The sequence below is a fragment of the Primulina huaijiensis genome, chromosome 16 (genome assembly GCF_012295235.1).
Source record: "Primulina huaijiensis isolate GDHJ02 chromosome 16, ASM1229523v2, whole genome shotgun sequence".
Lineage (NCBI taxonomy): Eukaryota > Viridiplantae > Streptophyta > Magnoliopsida > Lamiales > Gesneriaceae > Primulina > Primulina huaijiensis.
This window is the reverse complement of record NC_133321.1, coordinates 3,183,014-3,202,098: the sequence shown is the minus strand read 5'-3', so window position 1 is coordinate 3,202,098 and position 19,085 is coordinate 3,183,014. Positions and strand designations below refer to the sequence as shown.

The following is a 19,085-nucleotide window of genomic DNA, read 5'->3' as shown; positions in this document are numbered from 1 at the left end:
AGACTGACATGAAGAGTCGCTACCCGGAATTATTCGGTGACTCTTAATTTCGAGGACCAAATTTCATTTAAAAGAGGGAGGAATTGTAAGATAAAAAATGCGATAACATAATCCAACTGCATGCAAATCTAAAAAAAATGAAAAATATCTAATTAAATTATTTTATTCGCGATGATTAAATGTGGAAAACATGCTTACATGTAACATATGATTTTCTATTACAATGCATGAAAATGTGTTTTAAAGATTATTCGAGACACGACCAAAGAATGGAGATCAAGGACGGCAAAAGAAAATGATTTTATTAAATGATTATTTTTAATTATTTAATATATGACATATTTAATAAGTGATTTTCAAAACCAAGATGATTATCGTATGGTACTCTTTCTGGGTATAACATAGTGAAGAAATATAGATATGATATATAACATATATTAACCAAGTTGCCAAAACCTTTCAACATGGGCGGGACAAGGAACTGCAGGATGTTGAATGTCAATGGTGATGGCTGTCGATGGGAATCAAATGCACGCTGATGTTGATCTGTTTATATAAAATTATACCTTTGAAGCAACAAGAACAGGGGCAGTATTGCCATGATTGACATAAAATAATCACGCAATAAAATGTGAATGTTGTGTCAATTTGATTTTCTCTTCTTGTTCGTTTTGGACCCTCCTTTTTCTTGCTTGTTTCCTTTCCTCTCATTCAGCTTCTCAATCTTACTTTTACTTGATTTTACACTAAAAAGACCACCAGACAGAGCCTTTCCACCGCCATTTTGCAACGCATTCTCGAAATCAACTTCTTTGTCTACAATCGCGTACCATTGTAGATGGTCAGGGTTCAGCATATCATCCGCCTTTGCTCTCATCTCATGCTGGATACAGTAAGAGGTAAGACCACAACATAAATGTGAAAAAAAAAAGAAGCAAATAGAAGAATCGCAACAAGGTCCACAAACCTCAACTTGTTTCGCTGCAGCATTGAGTTCTTCTTCCAAGGAAACTGGATGAGGTTCCATGGCAATCTGAAAACTAACACGCATCAGCAACAACGAAAGTTCTTTCTTGCAAACAGTAGTTTAGTAGAAAACTTACATCTCTCAAGTGAGGAAAACTAGAATGAATCTCGTTCGATGCCAAATCACGCAAGAATTTGTAAAACTTCTTCATTACTTTCATGTACAACGACATTATTTGCTGCCTCTCTAAGTTCATCTCTGCCTATAAACCAAAATGAGTAAAAAAAAACGGTAATCAGATCATCATCTCTCCAAGATTAAAAAATTTTGGAGGTCAAAATGTTGCTGAACCACAGAGCTTCATGTCAACTACATGCTTTAGAACCGGATGTTCCGCCTACATCAACATATCTTTTGGCACTAATAAAACCGTGGGGATGCTAGGGGAAATATAAGCATTCAAAAAACATATTGAGTAAGCCTCTAGCCTTCGGCTGAAGTGGCATGTTGTGTCTCAAATATTGAGATGTCTCGAGTTCGAGACTTACCACCTCCACCCCATTTGCGATAAAAAAAAAATTTGAGAAATGATAAGTATACCTCAATGCAGGAAATATCTTTTCCCTGCAACCCGATGCAGAGCAAAACAGAAGCCTGGGCATATGACAAAGTGGTTGGTATCTTCCGGCAGAAGTAAGCACGGGCAAGATCGTCTACAAATGCTGCAGTCTGTGATATGCATCAGAATAGGCAAATGACACTAGCAACTCAGAAGGCAACGACATTATATAGGGACACAGACTCCTAAGTGAAGGGAAACCACATAAAATATTAACAGCTAATAGTCGGTTTTATATTCAAATATTCACCCAGAGAATAAAGTGTTAATTGAAAACTGTGATCAACTCTGAAAATATAAAAGGTGCAAAAAGATTCCATCATGGAAAAAACTAAGAAAAACAACTGATTTTGATGATTGAAAGACAGAGATTAACTCCTTGATACAAGATAATAAAATTTCATAAAAGCAAAAGCACATTTGTAAACCTTTTTCTTGAAGCGACCATGTGAAAATTGTTATAGAATTCAATGTGAAAGTCAAAACACAGTATGCTGTATACATTTTTATTATTAATTATTCATAAGATAATCAAGAAAGGTTCTAAGAGAAGCCATTGGAAAAATACAATCACATAAATAAAATTTCCACAATACAAATACCAGACTCCTTCAATCATTTAAAAAAGATCCTACCATGCGATAGTCTACAAGATTATTAGTGTATGCTTCCAGTCGTTCCATAGCAAGGGGTGATAGGATTCCACTAATTGAATTTAAAAATCCACTGGAAGAGGACAAATCCACCTCTGAGAAGTTTATCTTCGGGTCCAAGATACTGGCAAATAATCCAGCAGTGTTAGAATACTGAATTACGATTTAGAAGAAAACCAGAACCATACCTCATGGCAAGCTTGTATTCCATTCGAAAAAATGTACGAGCCAACAATTTAGTGAAGTCCTTCCTGAATTCTGAGAACAATTAAAAATTATCATTATTTCGGTCCAAACAAATTGACCCCTATTTTGAAATAAAAGGGTCTTCAGAAAAGCAACAGAGTAAACCTTCAGAAAATGGACTGAAAAAGCCCAAAGTATCAGATCCACTGGTTTCAATGTCATCATTGTTTAATGGTTTCAGAACCATGCAAGAGTGTTCACCGGTCACATTACTCTGTTGAAGAAGTGTCAGAGAACACGCTAGTCTCTTAGAACATTCAGAAAGTAGTAATAACAAAACAAAAATCGAGAGTTGGTCCATTATAGAGAAGTTACCGTCTTACCGGAACTGGGCTAATGTAGAACGGAGCAAAATTATGTTTCCTCCAAAAGCGAAAAAGGTCCAGAGTAAGCCCAAAAGAGACACCAAGATAATGGAGCTTTTCTGGCCGTCGTTCACGGAGAGGTACGAGCAGTGGAGGAAGGTCAGTTCTTGGGTTTATATTTTCTTCCAGCAACGAGGCCTGCAGTCAATATGACTTGTATAAATTTCAACAAAGACGATAAAAGCAATATTCCAGCCATAAATTCAACGAGACTGAGTGAACAGCACCACTTTATATTACACAGAAGGCGTTGATATAATTCAACACTTTCTGCAGTACTTGAGTTGCAATTCTCATGCTTCTCTCTATCCCTCATTAGAAATTTGTTGTGTCGACTAAACAATATCATCTCAGTAATAAGAGCGTGGAGACAGTAATTTATCCTCGTCTTTGGTATCACGTTGAAAAAACAAGAGGCCTACTACTATAGCAAAACAGCAAAACAATCACAATCCCGCAAAGACACAAATGATCAAATGTACAATATCCTCAACAGAAAAAAAAAAAGAAAAAGAATTCAAGGTCAAATAAGTACATAAAAAAAAAGGCCCAGGCAACGAATGAGAACTGTGAAAGAGACCTTCTTTGCAGCATCAATGACTCTGACTGGGGAATTCTCTGTGTGTTCGTCAACTTCTAACTCAGATATTGGAGTCAACTGGCCCTCAAAATACCTATAAGCAGTAAATATGTAATCCTTGCATCCAATATCAAGGTAATTTAATCATTACAGACAATTGGCAGCTCATTCTTCAATGTTTGCGTGAGGGGTAATCCTTGCACTTAATTTCGATATAAAATTTTGTAAAATAAAAGGCAAGAAGAAAAATTAAAATCAACAAAAACCAATATCCTTCTGTTTTCTTTGAAACATATAGGTAGTTTGGCGTGTTCAAAGCTACAAATAATAACCCTCAAACATTATAATTACCAAGATGGCTAACATCACCATAAAGGTGCCTCATTTCTACACTGGCATAAATCAGCAAATCATGCATGGAAATTTTACCTCAGTTGTTGCTATTTAGAAAAAGAAAAAACACTAGAGGTAAGTTTAAAGTAGCTGCATCAGCAGTTTGGAGGTTCCTATGCAGATATATTGACCAGAGAGGACAGAGCCATGACATAATTATATGCCATCATAACATCGGTTTCAGGAAATTTTGTTGTGGCCAGTCGATAATTGCAGGAGATAAACTAGAAAGCGAACAAATTTATTTAGACTTCACAAAACCTAGAGGACTCAACAGAACATTTTAGACGTTCTATTTATATTGATTTCATTACGAGCTGTTGGCTGTCACAAACTGCATATTCTCCTAAATCACTGTACATGAAAATGCAAAACACAACCCCCACCTACACAGACAACCCAGAACTTCAATCTTCGTCAAAGAAACCAAACAAAGCAATCAACCAAATAGAAAATGAAAGAACACCAGTATGATGAATTAATATTCTTTCTTAGGGGCTCAAGAATCTTTATCATTAAAAAATGAGTGGCAGTAAGTGAATACTTTTAATAACATGCATGCAGATTCATTGTGGACTACACAACTTAAAAAGATATGCATCCAGTACAAAGTAATTATAAAGACCTAAATGGGTAGAATAATAGCTTTAGAAGAATATGAACATACCTAACTAGAAGTTCAACAGCTGCAGAGCCGTATCCAAGCTGCAATAATTGAAATATGTTATTGATGAAGAGGGTACAAAATTACTTCATATGTATCGGATTGCTCTAGTGTTACCCTCATTGCACTTGGATGTGTGGCAATGCGTACAATACGAGCGCCTGAAAGACTGGGAAAATCTGTGTTCCGAAACTGCTCACAAAATTTCCAAGGAATTTGATCTCCAAAGGGCTGACGACCCTCACTTAAGCTTTTAACCGCAGATTTACGAGAAATTTGTCCCTCAAGGCAGACCTACAGATTTTATTAACAAGCACATACTTTACCACCGGCATAAACAAGACCATTATTGTTTTATAAAAAGTAGATCTATTTGTGCCGTTACCAGGTGTTTTTAATCATCTATGTATGATTTCAAAAATGAAAAACTGAATCTTAGGATTATTATTACTCGATGAATAGTGATGCGCTATATATAAAAGAAGATGACTAGTGGATAGAGTGCAACGAACAGAATTTTCAGAATCAAGAAAAGAATGCATTTTGATAATCAAATTGCAACAATCAGGCCAAAGACTGGGATCAAACAAAAGCCAGGTTCCAAACCTGTCCTTCTGCTAGAATTCTATAAACCATCACAAAAACTTGAAGAAGCACAGAAGAAGTCTATTTTGGGAAGAAGAATGAAACAGCATACCATATAGTCACCAAAGACGACAGAATCAATGGAACCATGAAAATAATTAGCAATAGAGGACAACTAATGCTATAACATTCACAAAACATGACCATATCATGCTTGCAACATTTCTTAATAAAAAAAACTTCATATTTAAATAAGAGCATCTAGAACCTAAAGGGCATGAAACACATTTTTTAAGGTTGTAGCATGTGAAGGAATTCAAACCTGGATGACACACAGAATATCAGGAAGATGGTTTTGGGACTCATCAACGGGACCTGCAAATATGATCAGTAAATATACAGCTGGAAGCAAGTAGGTAATACAAAAAGAAATTACCAAGTAGCACAAACAAGTGGTGTGCAGGAGCATCAGCCATCAATTGCAAATCATTGGGAGAATTTTTGTAGTGTGAAGCAACATACAGAGCCATCATTCGCTGCATAAATTGTCATAAAATGAACTTAATCGCCAGATAGATAAATACATAAAAAAGGAACTCGTTAGGACTTAGGATCATCATGTTTAAATATAAGCACCTGCAAAAATAATTCACTGTCCTTATGATAGGAGAACAATGTATCTCGATTGACATAGTAGAGATCGCATTCGCCAGGTGGGGGTAGCCTGATGAAGAAAGAAGAGACCTCAGTGGAGATCTAATGTTTAGTATCTCTTTCAGATAAAATATCTAAATTAAAATGGCAACCTGTTAATATTAGGGATGGATTTTGTCGCATCAAGACATAGTAAACCATGAAGCCATGATTCAATTGGATCACTGGAAGCATATCTGATAGATTCGCTCAATTCAATCTTTTTGAAAAGCCGACCTGATGATGAAGTTACTGGAACTTTAGCAAATTCACCAAGCAAAAACCTTACAACAAAAATTCATAAAATAAATATATCACCAAGGCTCCTCAACATAGAAAGGATAAAATGTTGGAATGGATATATAAAAACTAATATTGTTACAGCATTCTAGAATCTATCCAATGAAGAAAACCAACAAAGCTGAGAACAGTGATGAAGCTGGTTTGATTGTATATTTCTGGAAGTCAATAAGGTAACATTTGTTAAAAAAGTAGAGAATAGCGCCACAAGCTGCCTTCCAGAGTTATTTGGATTAAAAATAACCAAAGCAGGAAAGTAATTTACTTCAAAGGCTAAACAGGCACCGAAACTCTATACACACACACACACACACACACACACACACATATATATATAAAGACCAAAACTCAAGTCTCAGATGCAGACTTTAGTACTCAGACACAACTATCTCATATTCCTCAAGCTGAAAATCAGAGTACTACAAAATGCAAGCATTCCCTGTCTAAAGAAAGAAATGTATATGCAAATAAACAAACTTTAAATAACTATAAACTTAAAGTAACAATTAACAAAAGGCTGCATTGTAATATTGGCCTGCACCCCACTTACTTTAAACAAGACCAGCAGAAAAAAGAAATAAGAAGAGGGGAGGGGAGGGGAGATCAGAGAAAGAATAGTTGAGTACGAAGATGCCTCTGAAAAACATCATCGAGGTATCACTTTGTGTATTAATATTTACATTATTTTTACATACTCATAAAAAACTGTTAACATGGTCATCCTCATGCTCAGATTTACTATTTATCCCATGTTTCTATATCATACCCAATAACACAAAAAGTACACATTCACATATAAGCCTCTACATTGACCTTATTTATCTAGAAGTGACACAAGTTCTTTCACATGCACTGACAGATTTGACTTTAGCATGGGACTTAAGCACTAGGTTCTGGGATTAAAGTATGGAATTTTATTCCACATGCTAGCACCATATTTGACTTAAAGCTGAGAATTCAACCTTTATGATGCAAAAAATTTCATATGCACATATCTATGAGCATGTATCACATGCAAGATGCAGACTTGCAGTTTTTCTTATTATCCGATGTTGAGTAGAATTGAGCGGGTTTATATACACCATATAGGAATGTTATTACTTCCGTTCGGATGACAATTGACGAACAACACTTGATAAACAAAGTGCTATGTTATGAGAGAGGAATTTGATACATGTGAAACTTTCGGTTCCAAATATTTCTCAATCTCAAAAAGGGCATATTCCCAAGGATTACTTTTCTTTTACAGACAACTTACCACAATGCATTCAAATCTTGAGTAAAGTTGGGTTATAGTGAGGTAATCCAATCGCTTTGATGCATGTAAGAGTTAGCAAAAATGTAAACTATATGGTTTAGTTATGTTTACAAAGCCAGCAACTTAAGTTAATGGGTCAAAATATGCCAGGCAGTAAAATTGTTTCATATTCCATCAATGCTTTAAACTTCTTTCTAACTACAACTCGTATAAATTTGTACATGCATGTTTACCATCATTAGTCAGTATTTAAAAGAAAGAACATCATATGACACAAGCATTCATATCTTTAGTAAAGTTGGGTTATAGTGAGGTAATCCAATCGCTTTGATGCATGTAAGAGTTAGCAAAAATGTAAACCATATGGTTTATTTATGTTTACAAAGCCAGAAACTTAAGTTAATGGGTCAAAATATGCCAGGCAGTAAAATTGTTTCATATTCCATCAATGCTTTAAACTTCTTTCTAACTACAACTCGTATAAATTTGTACATGCATGTTTACCATCATTAGTCAGTATTTAAAAGAAAGAACATCATATGACACAAAATAAATAACTACGACCAGTAAAACTCCAAATGCAAGTATCTCTTTTATGCTAGGAAAGAAAATGAGAACTTAAAACACCTGAGATACCAGACTCCGTGCTCTTATTTGACATCTGACTACGTTCCTCCAGTTGCTGAAGAAGTTTTAGAGATAACGACCGTCCTGTACCTTCATAACTTAAAAAGAAGGAAATCGGAAGAAAACATCAACAAGTGGCAGCATTTAGTTATGAAACTAATGATTCTTTCAAGAAATCTACAATTTCAATCACTGAGGGCATTCATTTTATAGAGTATTAACTATTAACAGAACCTACAAAAGAGCATCTTTTACCCATTGACAGTAGATGAAAGAAATACAAGATATGGACCAAGCAAGGACTTCACAACTGGCAATGGGATAGCTGCTGCTTCATCAACCACCAACAATTCAACTTGGGAGAGCTTCTCATGTTCATGTGGTTGTATATACTGCACAAACATCGGGATGCAACTTATTTTTCCAATTTTCTTCACTCAAAAGTATACAAAATGTCATTCTTAACCTATCATTTCATTTCAATTATTTTCTACAAAGAATAGCCTCAAAGAACCTCTAACCAATAATCTAATCCACTTTAAAGCATCTTTCATGTTCTTTTTTGAGTAGGCAACAAAAGAGCAAAAAGTTTTTCTTATTCCCTCCATGTGAAGTACTTTATTCAGCCAATGGAGAGATCTTACTCTTACACCTAGTATTCCTCGATAAATGAAGAGTTGGTTAATGACAAAAAATCCTATATCACTCCTCTCTTTTTCCTCTTCCATAAAGCCCAAAGGCATAAAAAACTCCACACTCACACTTCTTCTCAGCTCAAAGTCCTTTAACAATCTACCCCTTCCATTGTCCCCATGAAAAAACTAAATGTCACAGAAAAAATTGAGGAAGGCTTAAAGCTAGAGGGCGTTTGATGTTTATTAGTTATTACTGACCATGAATGACCGTAAATTTTCTTAGTCACACACAATAGAAATGAAATCCTGAGAATAACATTATATCGCCCAGAAAAAACCCGCATAGCAAAATAACTGCAGCAAAAAAAAGTTTGTGAGAAAAGTCCTTGAAGTATGGTTAATACTTAATATCGTTGTCCGTAAAGAAGAAAAGTAGAAAACCACTACAAAATCTACTAACCTGAATTGTCTGTCTGTGTTGTTTGTAGATATTGATTCGCACAGTGGCTTTCTTAAAATCAGGATTTGCACTTTTCACCACATCATAATCTAAGTGCTCCTACAAATGAGGAACTATATGTTTCAGCCCAATAATAAATATTGTTCTGCAACTTACAATAATAAGAGAAAACTCTATAAGATTATATTTGATTTAAAATATTCTTACAACACTCAATACTAAAAAAACACTACTCTCAATACTAAAAAACACGACTTATCACACAAAATCTCTAAATACGGTTGAAAATTCAATAACACAAAAGTCCTTAGTGTCAATAATCTTGGCAAGATCTTTTAATACCAGGAGTTTATTTGATTAGAATAAGTTTGGTCAGATAGAATACATTTTACAGATTTAGTGGGATACGATTTTATGATTTTTTACATATATAAATTGTATCAAACGGTGAACCTCAATATACAAAAAAATAGAGGAATTGTTTTTCCTTCTTTATTCCGTTCCCTCATTTTTCTGCATGGTATCAGAAACCGGAGATCAGTCATGAATTCCAAGACAGCTATGGTCAGTGCTGATGCTGGCACAACCTCCGCTTTCAGCCCGGCCAGGGCTACAGTCAAGGACAATCTGATCAAACTCTTTTCACCAGAATATCATAACACAAACAAGATTTCTATACTAATTGTTTATGTTGATGATACAATTGTGACAGGAGATTACATAGAAGAAGTGAACAAACTGAAGAAAAGCTTGGCAACTGAATTTGAGATGAAATATTTGGGACAATTGAAATACTTTATTGGGATGGAGGTGGCAAGGTCCAAGAAAGGAATCACGGTGTCCCAAAGGAAGTATGTCCTGGATCACCTAACGAAAACCGGGATGAGTGGTTGTGGCCCATAAGATACTCCTATGGAGGCAAATGCTAAGCTAGGAGACATCAACGATGGCGTTCAAGTAGATACTGGGAGATAACAAAGACTAGATGGAAAACTGATATACCTATCTCACACACGACCTGACATTGCCTTCGCAGTAAGCTTGGTTAGTCAATTTATGCACTCACCATGTACATAACATCTTGAGGCAGTTTATCGAATCTTGAGATATCTCACAGGAACTCCGGGAAAATGACTTCTCTTTGAAAAGAGTGAGAAGAAAGAGATAGAAGTTTACACTGATGCATACTAGGCTGGATCAGCCACTGATGGGCGATCCACTTCTTGTTACTGCACATTCGTATAGGGCAACTTGGTAACTTGGAGAAGTAAAAGAACAAAGTGTTGCCATCAGAAGCAATGCAGAGGCTGAATTTAGGTCTATGGCTCAAGGACTGTGTGAAGTGTTGTGCCTAAAAAATGTTATGGAGCATCTAAACAAGAGAATGAACTTTCCTACGAAGCTATATTTGATAACAAAGCAGCGATTAGTATTGTCACAATCCTGTTCTACATGACAGAACCAAGCACATTGAAATCAACAAACATTTCATAAAAGAGAAGCTTAAAGAAGGGGTAATCTGCCCTCCATTTGTTCCTAGAGCATTGCAAGTAGCAGACGTCTTAACCAAGGGCCTATCAAGGCAAGCCTTGGAAGAACAAGTAGCAAGTTGGGCATGATGGATATCTTCGCACCAACTTGAGGGGGAGTGTCAAAAATTTTGACAATATCATTTAATATTAAGACTTTATTTAATTAGAATAAGTAAGCTAGAATATATTTTACAGATTTAGTGGGGAAAGATTTTATGGTTTTTTACCGATTTAAATTTTATTAAACGGTGAACCTCAATATACAAAAAAATAAGAGGAATTGTTCTTCTTCCTTTATTCTGTTGTTCACTTATTTTTCTGCACTTGACACAAATTTTTAATATGAATGCATGAAAAGCATGCATAAAGAGACTAAGCTTTAATAGAAAATAATGGCATGAATCAAAAAAGCTAATGGGAAAATTTCCAGTGCGTAAAAAATAACCAGGAAATAGTCGATCGCAACAAGGAAATTGTGTCGCATAACCGCGTTATCAAAAAGAAAAACACAGATTTGTTTTCACTTGCCTCGTACAAGAAGAGGTACACACCATACCTTGTAATCGAGTAAATCAAATCCTTTGCAAATAAACTCAAATAATGTTTTCACGTTCTCTGGGCTTGGTGCAGTTACATAAATATTTGAATACCTATGATGGAAATTATTTAATTAGCGAGCAGAAAAGCTACCGGAATAGATGAATAGGTTAAAGCATGCAAACGACAATGTCCTGCATTACCCAGTAGCAACTGCTCCAGCAATTGCCAGACCAAGAGCAGCGGACTTCCCACGCCCACGAGCAGCAAGCAAAGCTACTGTTCTTCGAAGGCTCTTGTCCAAAATTGCATCAAGGAAGGTAATTACAGCTCTTCCCTAAGCAAACAAGCAGAGTTCATAACAATCAGAACATGAAAAAATAATAGTTCGTTCTACCAAGCAAGAAACCTTTACCTGATCCAATGTGCAGCATTTTCTAATCAGAGGACCCACAGGGAAATCATCATTGAGCTCTTCCTTCAAATTCTTCAATTCTCTTTCAGCTTCTGAAAGCCCCTCCGAATCCTTGCAAAGTCAACAGAAAATAGCCAATCATACATAAAGCATTGTCCCAGACATATTTTGGTTTACTAATAATGAAAAAAATATAATCCACTAAGCAGAAGCCCCGTAGCTCAGGAAAGATTTGCAGCAAGTGTGGAACGTACTTCAAGTGTATACATTATCTACAAACAGTAGTTCTCCCTCCAGTATTCTACATACTAAAAATAATGTATTTTGAAATTGGAAAACCTGAGAGATGCTGATTAGCTCCATTGTAAGTGATAAACATGGTGTAATACTACTCCACCAGGTAGAACTCAAGACTACCCTAGAAATAAAGCTCACCTCTCTAACTATAACTGGGGCAATTATTTTCATATGCGAAGAAACTGGTAGAATGTTGAGTTCATCATCCATGACAACACAAGCTTTGCACGAAGCAACTGAAAGCAAGAAACGTTCATTAAAGCGCCCAGCAGCCTGATTATGAGATTCTGTACGAAATCTCTCGTGAACATCCTGAGACAATAAAGCCCAATGAGCACAAAAGACAAGATTAAATGGAAAAAAATCATCTCATCTACACTTCAAAGCAAAATTTGTATCATCAGAATTTAGAATTATACTCCTATTGAAATTATCATATGATATAATTGGAAAGTGAGTTGGCATTACCATAACCATAGTGTACAAACTAGTGAGTGACGAAAGAGAGCGCAGCAACAATACTATCAATCCACCACCTTCAACAGTTTCAATAGTCCTTGCTAGAAGATTTGGTGTCAAAGCTTCAAAATCCTTAAGAACATAAAGAGTGAGAAGTAAATACTCCAGAATGGAGAATCAATGCTCATAGCAATTGTTGTAAAACTGACAAGTATTAGGCAATAAAAAAATTCATGTTTTACCTGCAATATACACATGCCAAAAGTGTTCCCCAGAATTCTCTCAGAATCTCTGTACAAGCAAAAGGTTATTTCTCCAGTTTCAAGAAAAAGCACGAAAGGATCAACTTTCTCAGGATCCAGCTGCCCCCTTTGCACTAACTTCTTTGTCTGCTTGACTCGCTTTTTTTTGTTACTACAGTGCCAAATATCATATAGTATTGAATCAAATTTCTCTTCTCAGTAAAACAATAGACTATCAAAGATTCAGAATTGTGCAAAATAAAAAATAATAAAAGATAACATCATGAAATATATGGAGAGGCTTTAAGTAAAATAGAGCAATGGGATTATAATTTTTATGATTCTTTATGGAAAAAAATATTCTCCTTTCCATATCCACTAATCTACACAAAATGGATGGAAGTATGCAACTTAGTAACTGTGTGATACGTAGAAAGTTGACATCATCAACAATGTAAACTTCCTCGCTAAGTGACGTTTGAGTAAAATCGTAACTGAATGAAATTAAAAGTTCAATCATATATCATAAAGACATAAGTTGAATTTCAAATGCATAAATTCTAATTTTCATATTGCTAATACTTGAAAAAAAAAAAAAAGAGGAAAGGAAATTAGAGAACCTGCTGAGCTCGAGCTTGTCCTTGTAGCACCACAAAACACTCGGTCTCGACTTAACCACTGATTTGCTCAGCATCTGATGCAAATGCAATATCTGTTTCAAGGAAAAAAAAAATTGATGATAAATTTCAAATCACCTTCACCAACAATGATCAAATTATTTATTACTAAGCAATGCATGAATATGTCTACATAAGAGATGCGTGAATATGTGTTCATAAGCATATATATACGTTTGCATACCTGGTCAAGAGACTTGTCACCAATTATGACAAGCATGGAGCGATGGCGGGACTTGACTCCATTTTCTATCAAAGTTCTGATACGTTCGTCAACTTTTTTCCTCATCTTTCCTTGATTTATGTCTCTTTGTCCTGTCCGAAAACACTAGCAGCAGTAAAAGAAGGGGAAAAAGAAAAAGAAAAAGAAAGAGCATAACATTCAAATTTGATATTTAGTGAAGTGCCTTCCTTGGAGCAAGTCGGGTGAAAATATGAAACGTCATATTTGAGTTGATAGGTTTCAGTTACCTCAGTACAGTTAGAAAACCACCACGGCGGCGGCGTCAGGCGGACGCAGTGAGGAATTGAGCGGCGAGCTTGCCTTCTGAATAGCGTGCTCACTTGTCGGTTCTCCCTTCGAGGTCAATATGGATTCGGCCTTTTATTGAGCAGTCCAACTTAAAAATATTGTGGGCTTCCATTAAGAGTAGCTCAACTAGGCCCAAAATTGTGGCCCGTGAACAAACCGATTACATTTTTCTCTGTATTAGTTTAGGTTTTATATAGAGATGTCAAAATCAGACACTACTCATCAACCCGACACGGTTCAACTCGAAAAAAATCAAGTTTGGGTTTGGAGTTTTCGGGTTCGGGTCAGATCGGGTTGGACCGATAGCTGACCCGAAAAAAATGATCGGGGTTGATCCGGGGTTGTCCCGAAAATTTAATTTTTTTTTAAAAAAATTTAATAAATATTACCTATATTTTTATATATTGTATGTCTGAAAAAAAATATTTATTGTATATATATATATATCATAAATTTTTATAATTTAATATTTAATTTGAATATTTTTTATTTTTTAAAAAATTGTTTATTTGATTTAGTAAATATACTTTATTTTTCTACAATTAGACTTTCAAATTTAAATCATATATATGAATGAGATTTTGTTATTATGTGTTTAAATTAAATTATTATTATCATTTTGAATTTTATTTAATTTTATTTAAAAAATTTTAGATCGGGTTATACGGGTTGATCGAGTTCAGGTTCGGGTTGAGAGTTTTCGGGTTGACTCGGGTTTGGATTGAGTTTGGGTTGACCAATTTTTGAATAGTACTATTGATCAACCCGACACGATCCACCCAACCCACTCGAATTGACACCCCTAATTTTATCTCAAAGAAACTCTAAATAAATCTCTAAATCCTATTTTCAATTATGATTCAGTCGCCATATCAATTTTTTATAGTAAGGGCTCCTTTATGTTCATTTTTTTTAGTCTTCACTCCTTAGGAAAAATATCATAAATATCTCAACTTTGCTCTCACATTTTTTTATCTTCTGCGTAAAATTATTTGTCTTATTTTTATTTCCAACAATTAAACATGCATCACAGAATGATTCTTTCACTTGATTCATGGATTTTGTTAGTTTTCTTATATCGTGTGGATAAATATCTGAGAGTTGCATATATGAATAATTCTCCCCTCTTGAGCTAGCTTTTGAACTTGTAAGTTTGGATATATTAAATAAATGTTGATGTTATATTTTTTGTTTCATTGATTTGTTGTATTTTTGTATCATTTTAATTTTTTTTAGTTTATCTCTGTGTAATATATTGTTTAAATAGATGTAATAACTACAACAAAAATGCCAAAAGAGAACATATTTTATTTGTTGTCTATGTGGAGAAAAAAGTGTTGTCATAAGCACTGTTGTTAAAAGTCCACTAAAAAAAAAGATAAAAACCGTTGTCTTTTCTGTCAAAGACAAAGGTTTTTATGGTTTTTATCTATTGAAAAACCGTTGTCTTTGACAAAAAAAGACAACGATTTTTATCTGTTTTCTTTGAACGGACTTTTAACAACATTACTAACGACAACGTTTTTTTTTTACACATATCCGTTGTCTTTTTAATTTAAGACAACGCTTTTGCAAAAGATTAAAAACGATGTCTTTTTTAAATTTTAGAATTTTTTTTTGTTTTTAACCTATTAATTAATATATTATTTAAAAATATATTTTGAATATAAAATTAATTAACATGTAAAAAATAATCTAAAAATAACAATTATTATTATAACCAACAAATATAGACAATAACTATTTTAAATATTAATCAACATTTAAACATCTTACACCTACGAGGTATACATGATTAGCAAAATAAAATAAAAATCATAAACATAATAAAAAATATAATTTTAGAACATATTCTCCTACTTCATTATTTTGAAAAAACATACTTTTTATTTTCCAACTTGTTATTGACCAAAATTACTGCATCTGGTTTCACGTATTCGTCCAGAAGAAACGAAAGAACCTAAAACCGGCCACAAAAGAAAAATCACGACATGGAATAATCTATAAAAAAAAAAAAATTGCATCTGTTAATTGTAACCCACACCTTTAAAAATTCAAACGAGACGGATCGCTCTCTTGCTCCTTATTGCATAACGAGTAGCATTTATAGTATAAAAAAAGAAAGAAAGAAAGAAAGAAAGAGAGAGAGATACAATTTGAAGAAAATAAAGATGGCATGTTGCATTAGACATAGTGGTGATTTGAATTCATGGACATATGTCGTATGGTTGATTTTTCTCAATGTCGAAGAGTAACTTAATTTGACAAACTAAGTGTAAAATAATTAAATAATACTCGTAATTGTGCAAGTGCTGATGATTATGAACACAAATTGTTATTTTGAAGTAATGAAGAATGTACTAATAATTCATTGAAATTTTGAATTATCATACACTTAATTTGATAACTGAAAATTTCAATTCATACCCACGTACGTACAATTGTGCAATTGCTGGTGATTATGAACATAAAAGGTATTTTGAAATAGGGAAGAGTATCATATTATTGGTTTAATATTCTGAATTAATTTTCTGAATTATAATAAACTTAAGTAGTCCCTACTGTGAGATAACTTGAAGTATTCAATTTTAAACTAATGTTATCTAATTTTAATCTAATAATAACTCATTATAAACTAATAGTGAGTCAATTTGACCAATAAAAACGTAAATTCACACTTGCAATTGTAAAATTACCGGTGACAATGAATACCAGAATTTGTTTTGAAATAGTGATCAAGATTGTCTTATTATTGGTGTAACATTCAATTAATTTTCTAAATTTTCATAAATTTAAGTAGATCATATTATGATCTTTCTTTAAGAATGTGACATTCTTTGAAACAAACATCTTTGTTTCATTGGAATCATATAAGTAATATCCAACAAAATTATTTGGATATCCCACAAAGTAACACAAATTGGCTCTACTATCCAATTTGTCTATCACTGCATGCTTCACGTAAGTGGGACATCCTCATATTCTTAAGTAAGAATATTTAGGTGGCTTTCCCATCCATATCTCATATGGAGTTTTATTCACTGTCTTTGTATGGACTTGGTTCAACAATTTTCCGCTATTTCAAGCGCAAATCCCCAAAGGGATGGCGACAATTCAGTGAATCCCATCATAGATCGAGTCATGTCCATCAATGTCCGATTACGACGTTCTGACACACCATTCAATCAGGGTATAGCAGGTGAAGTCCAAAGATAGTCTTGAAACTCAGTACTGAAGTATTCACTACCTCGATCTGATCGAAGTGTTTTAATGTTCTTTCCTAATTGTTATTCTAATTATGCTCTGAAATCTTTGAAACTTTCAAAAGCTTCAAACTTGTATTTCATTAAATACACATACCATACATCAAATAGTCATTAGTAAAGGTAATGAAATAAGATTGACCATATTTTTGCTAAAACTTAGCGGGTCACACATCTGTATAGATCAAATCCAACAGATCATGTGCACGTTCTACTTTCTCTAGAAAATGGGCTTTGTTCATCTTTCCTTTCAGAAAGAACTCACATGTCTCTAGAGAATTTATGTCTGACGAGGCAAACCTGCCCCCATCTACTAGCTTATGCATTCTTCTTTGATAAATATGTCATAACTTAGCGTGCCACAAATGTGCTTGATTTGGCTATCTTGTTTTCTTTCGTTCGTTGTTGTTGATAACATGTTTACTTGGCATTCACTTATCATTTCCAAAACATTTTTGGACCCAGATACTTTCTTATGTCTAGAGTTCTTATAGTGAAACGAACATGTTCTGACTTATCGGGCTTTGTGGGCCCTTTAAGTATCCTTTGGAGCTTGTATCTTATTGAGCTTGTTTTTCTTGTAAGGGGCAGAACATTTATTTCTCTTACATTTTGGGCTATTTCTCGTCCCTGACGAGAAGTCCACTAAAAAAAAAATTCTCGTTTTATGGTGGCCTCATAGACCTTAAGTATATTGACCAACTCTTCAAAACTATCATCTATCTTATTCAAATTCAAGTTCAACATAAACACGTCAAATGAGGAAGTGAGTAATAACAAGACGTTGTCATCATTAAACTCGTTAGGAATCACCAATTTCGTGCCACCATCTTCTCAATAAGCCCAACCATATGTGCACTATTCTCATAGGACGTGATCTTATCTTGCATGTGTGTATTCATGAGCTCCTTGAAAATGGTCTGCATCATTATACGAGTTTCATGCATCATGCAACTCTTGCATGTGCATTCGAATGTCAACATCATTATACTTTTCTTGAAACTGCCTTTACAGTTCATTTGATATAGAAGCGAGCATATTACACTTTAGCTTGCATAATATGGTCCCATCATCATGCATGGTTTGCCAGTTCAGTTAGACTACATTAATGTGTATGTCATTTTTACGAATTTAGAAAAAATTTTCCAAGCCAATCTTGAAAATTAGAGTTCGGTTAACTTGTTTTGGTAACAAAAATGGATCATGAACTGATTTGTCATTAAAGGCAGTTGGACTAGTAGGATCATAATTTTGCCTTAGCTGAACAATCATTTGAATTATCTTCTTTGCACGAATTTGATCAAAGAAATACTTCTTATTTTGCAAAGCTTGACGAATTGTAGCCGCTTTCACCATCTTCAGAACTAAAGTTTCCATATCAATAAATTTCTTCAGAACTGACTTCTTCTCTAGTTTNGTTTCAGTCTACAAAACAATCCAAGGGATTTGCCGTGCAGCTAAGCCACTTGATAAAAAGCAATGGCTTGGTGGATGACTCCTCTGTAAGGTTATCCAAGTTTAAGATTTTTAACGCCAAAAGTGTTCAGTTTCCAGAACTAAAACTGGAAAGTTTATCAAAGTGAAAAAGGAAATTGGGACGTAGGAGGTTCCCAAATCAGTCAAGAAAGCCAAAAAGACAATCAAGCCCAAATTGATTGTCAGTGAGACTGACTCTGAGAAGACTCCTTCTCCCAAGATCTCCAAAAAGCCAAGGATGTTAAATACCAAACCAGTAGCTGCACTGGTCACCATTCCAACNCTTTCTTGACTGATTTGGGAACCTCCTACGTCCCAATTTCCTTTTTCACTTTGATAAACTTTCCAGTTTTAGTTCTGGAAACTGAACACTTTTGGCGTTAAAAATCTTAAACTTGGATAACCTTACAGAGGAGTCATCCACCAAGCCATTGCTTTTTATCAAGTGGCTTAGCTGCACGGCAAATCCCTTGGATTGTTTTGTAGACTGAAACATATTCTTCAGAAGATAGAATATGATTTCTTTACACTGCAATCTTTCTCCAGTCATGATGGCAGTCATGACTTGAAATTTTTCTAGTGTAAGAGGCGCGAAGTATCATGACTTGGC

General features: G+C 34.5%; 1 protein-coding gene across 2 annotated transcripts; it reads right to left on the bottom strand.

The window, feature by feature from the left end:
* Positions 1-491: 491 nt before the first annotated feature.
* On the bottom strand, positions 492-13,792 carry LOC140961368 (RNA cytidine acetyltransferase 1-like). Of its 2 annotated transcripts, none has more exons than XM_073419856.1 (27): positions 13,676-13,792; positions 13,389-13,519; positions 13,148-13,239; positions 12,528-12,699; positions 12,295-12,417; positions 11,965-12,138; positions 11,530-11,640; positions 11,318-11,451; positions 11,134-11,227; positions 9,046-9,144; positions 8,206-8,342; positions 7,951-8,048; positions 5,879-6,002; positions 5,709-5,796; positions 5,509-5,608; positions 5,395-5,447; positions 4,605-4,781; positions 4,491-4,528; positions 3,431-3,524; positions 2,809-2,988; positions 2,591-2,699; positions 2,428-2,497; positions 2,222-2,363; positions 1,568-1,696; positions 1,104-1,229; positions 968-1,033; positions 492-883 (listed from the first exon to the last, which is right to left on the bottom strand). In XM_073419856.1, exons 2-27 carry the CDS (start codon positions 13,491-13,493, stop codon positions 644-646), a joined length of 3,075 nt encoding a protein of 1,024 aa, XP_073275957.1. In that variant the 5' UTR covers positions 13,494-13,519; positions 13,676-13,792; the 3' UTR covers positions 492-643. The 2 variants fall into 2 exon arrangements, with proteins under 2 accessions (XP_073275957.1, XP_073275958.1); XM_073419857.1 differs by having other exon boundaries at positions 13,389-13,498.
* Between the last annotated feature and the right edge of the window lie 5,293 nt (positions 13,793-19,085).

Coding starts and splice junctions, on each gene's coding strand:
- LOC140961368 (XM_073419856.1), bottom strand. CDS start 13,493: ATGAGGAAAAAAGTTGACGAACGTATCAGAACTTTGATAGAAAATGGA. Junction 3,525..4,490: donor GCTGTTGAACTTCTAGTTAG/GTATGTTCATAT, acceptor TACTGCTTATAG/GTATTTTGAGGGCCAGTTGA. Junction 2,700..2,808: donor TCTACATTAGCCCAGTTCCG/GTAAGACGGTAA, acceptor CTTCTTCAACAG/AGTAATGTGACCGGTGAACA.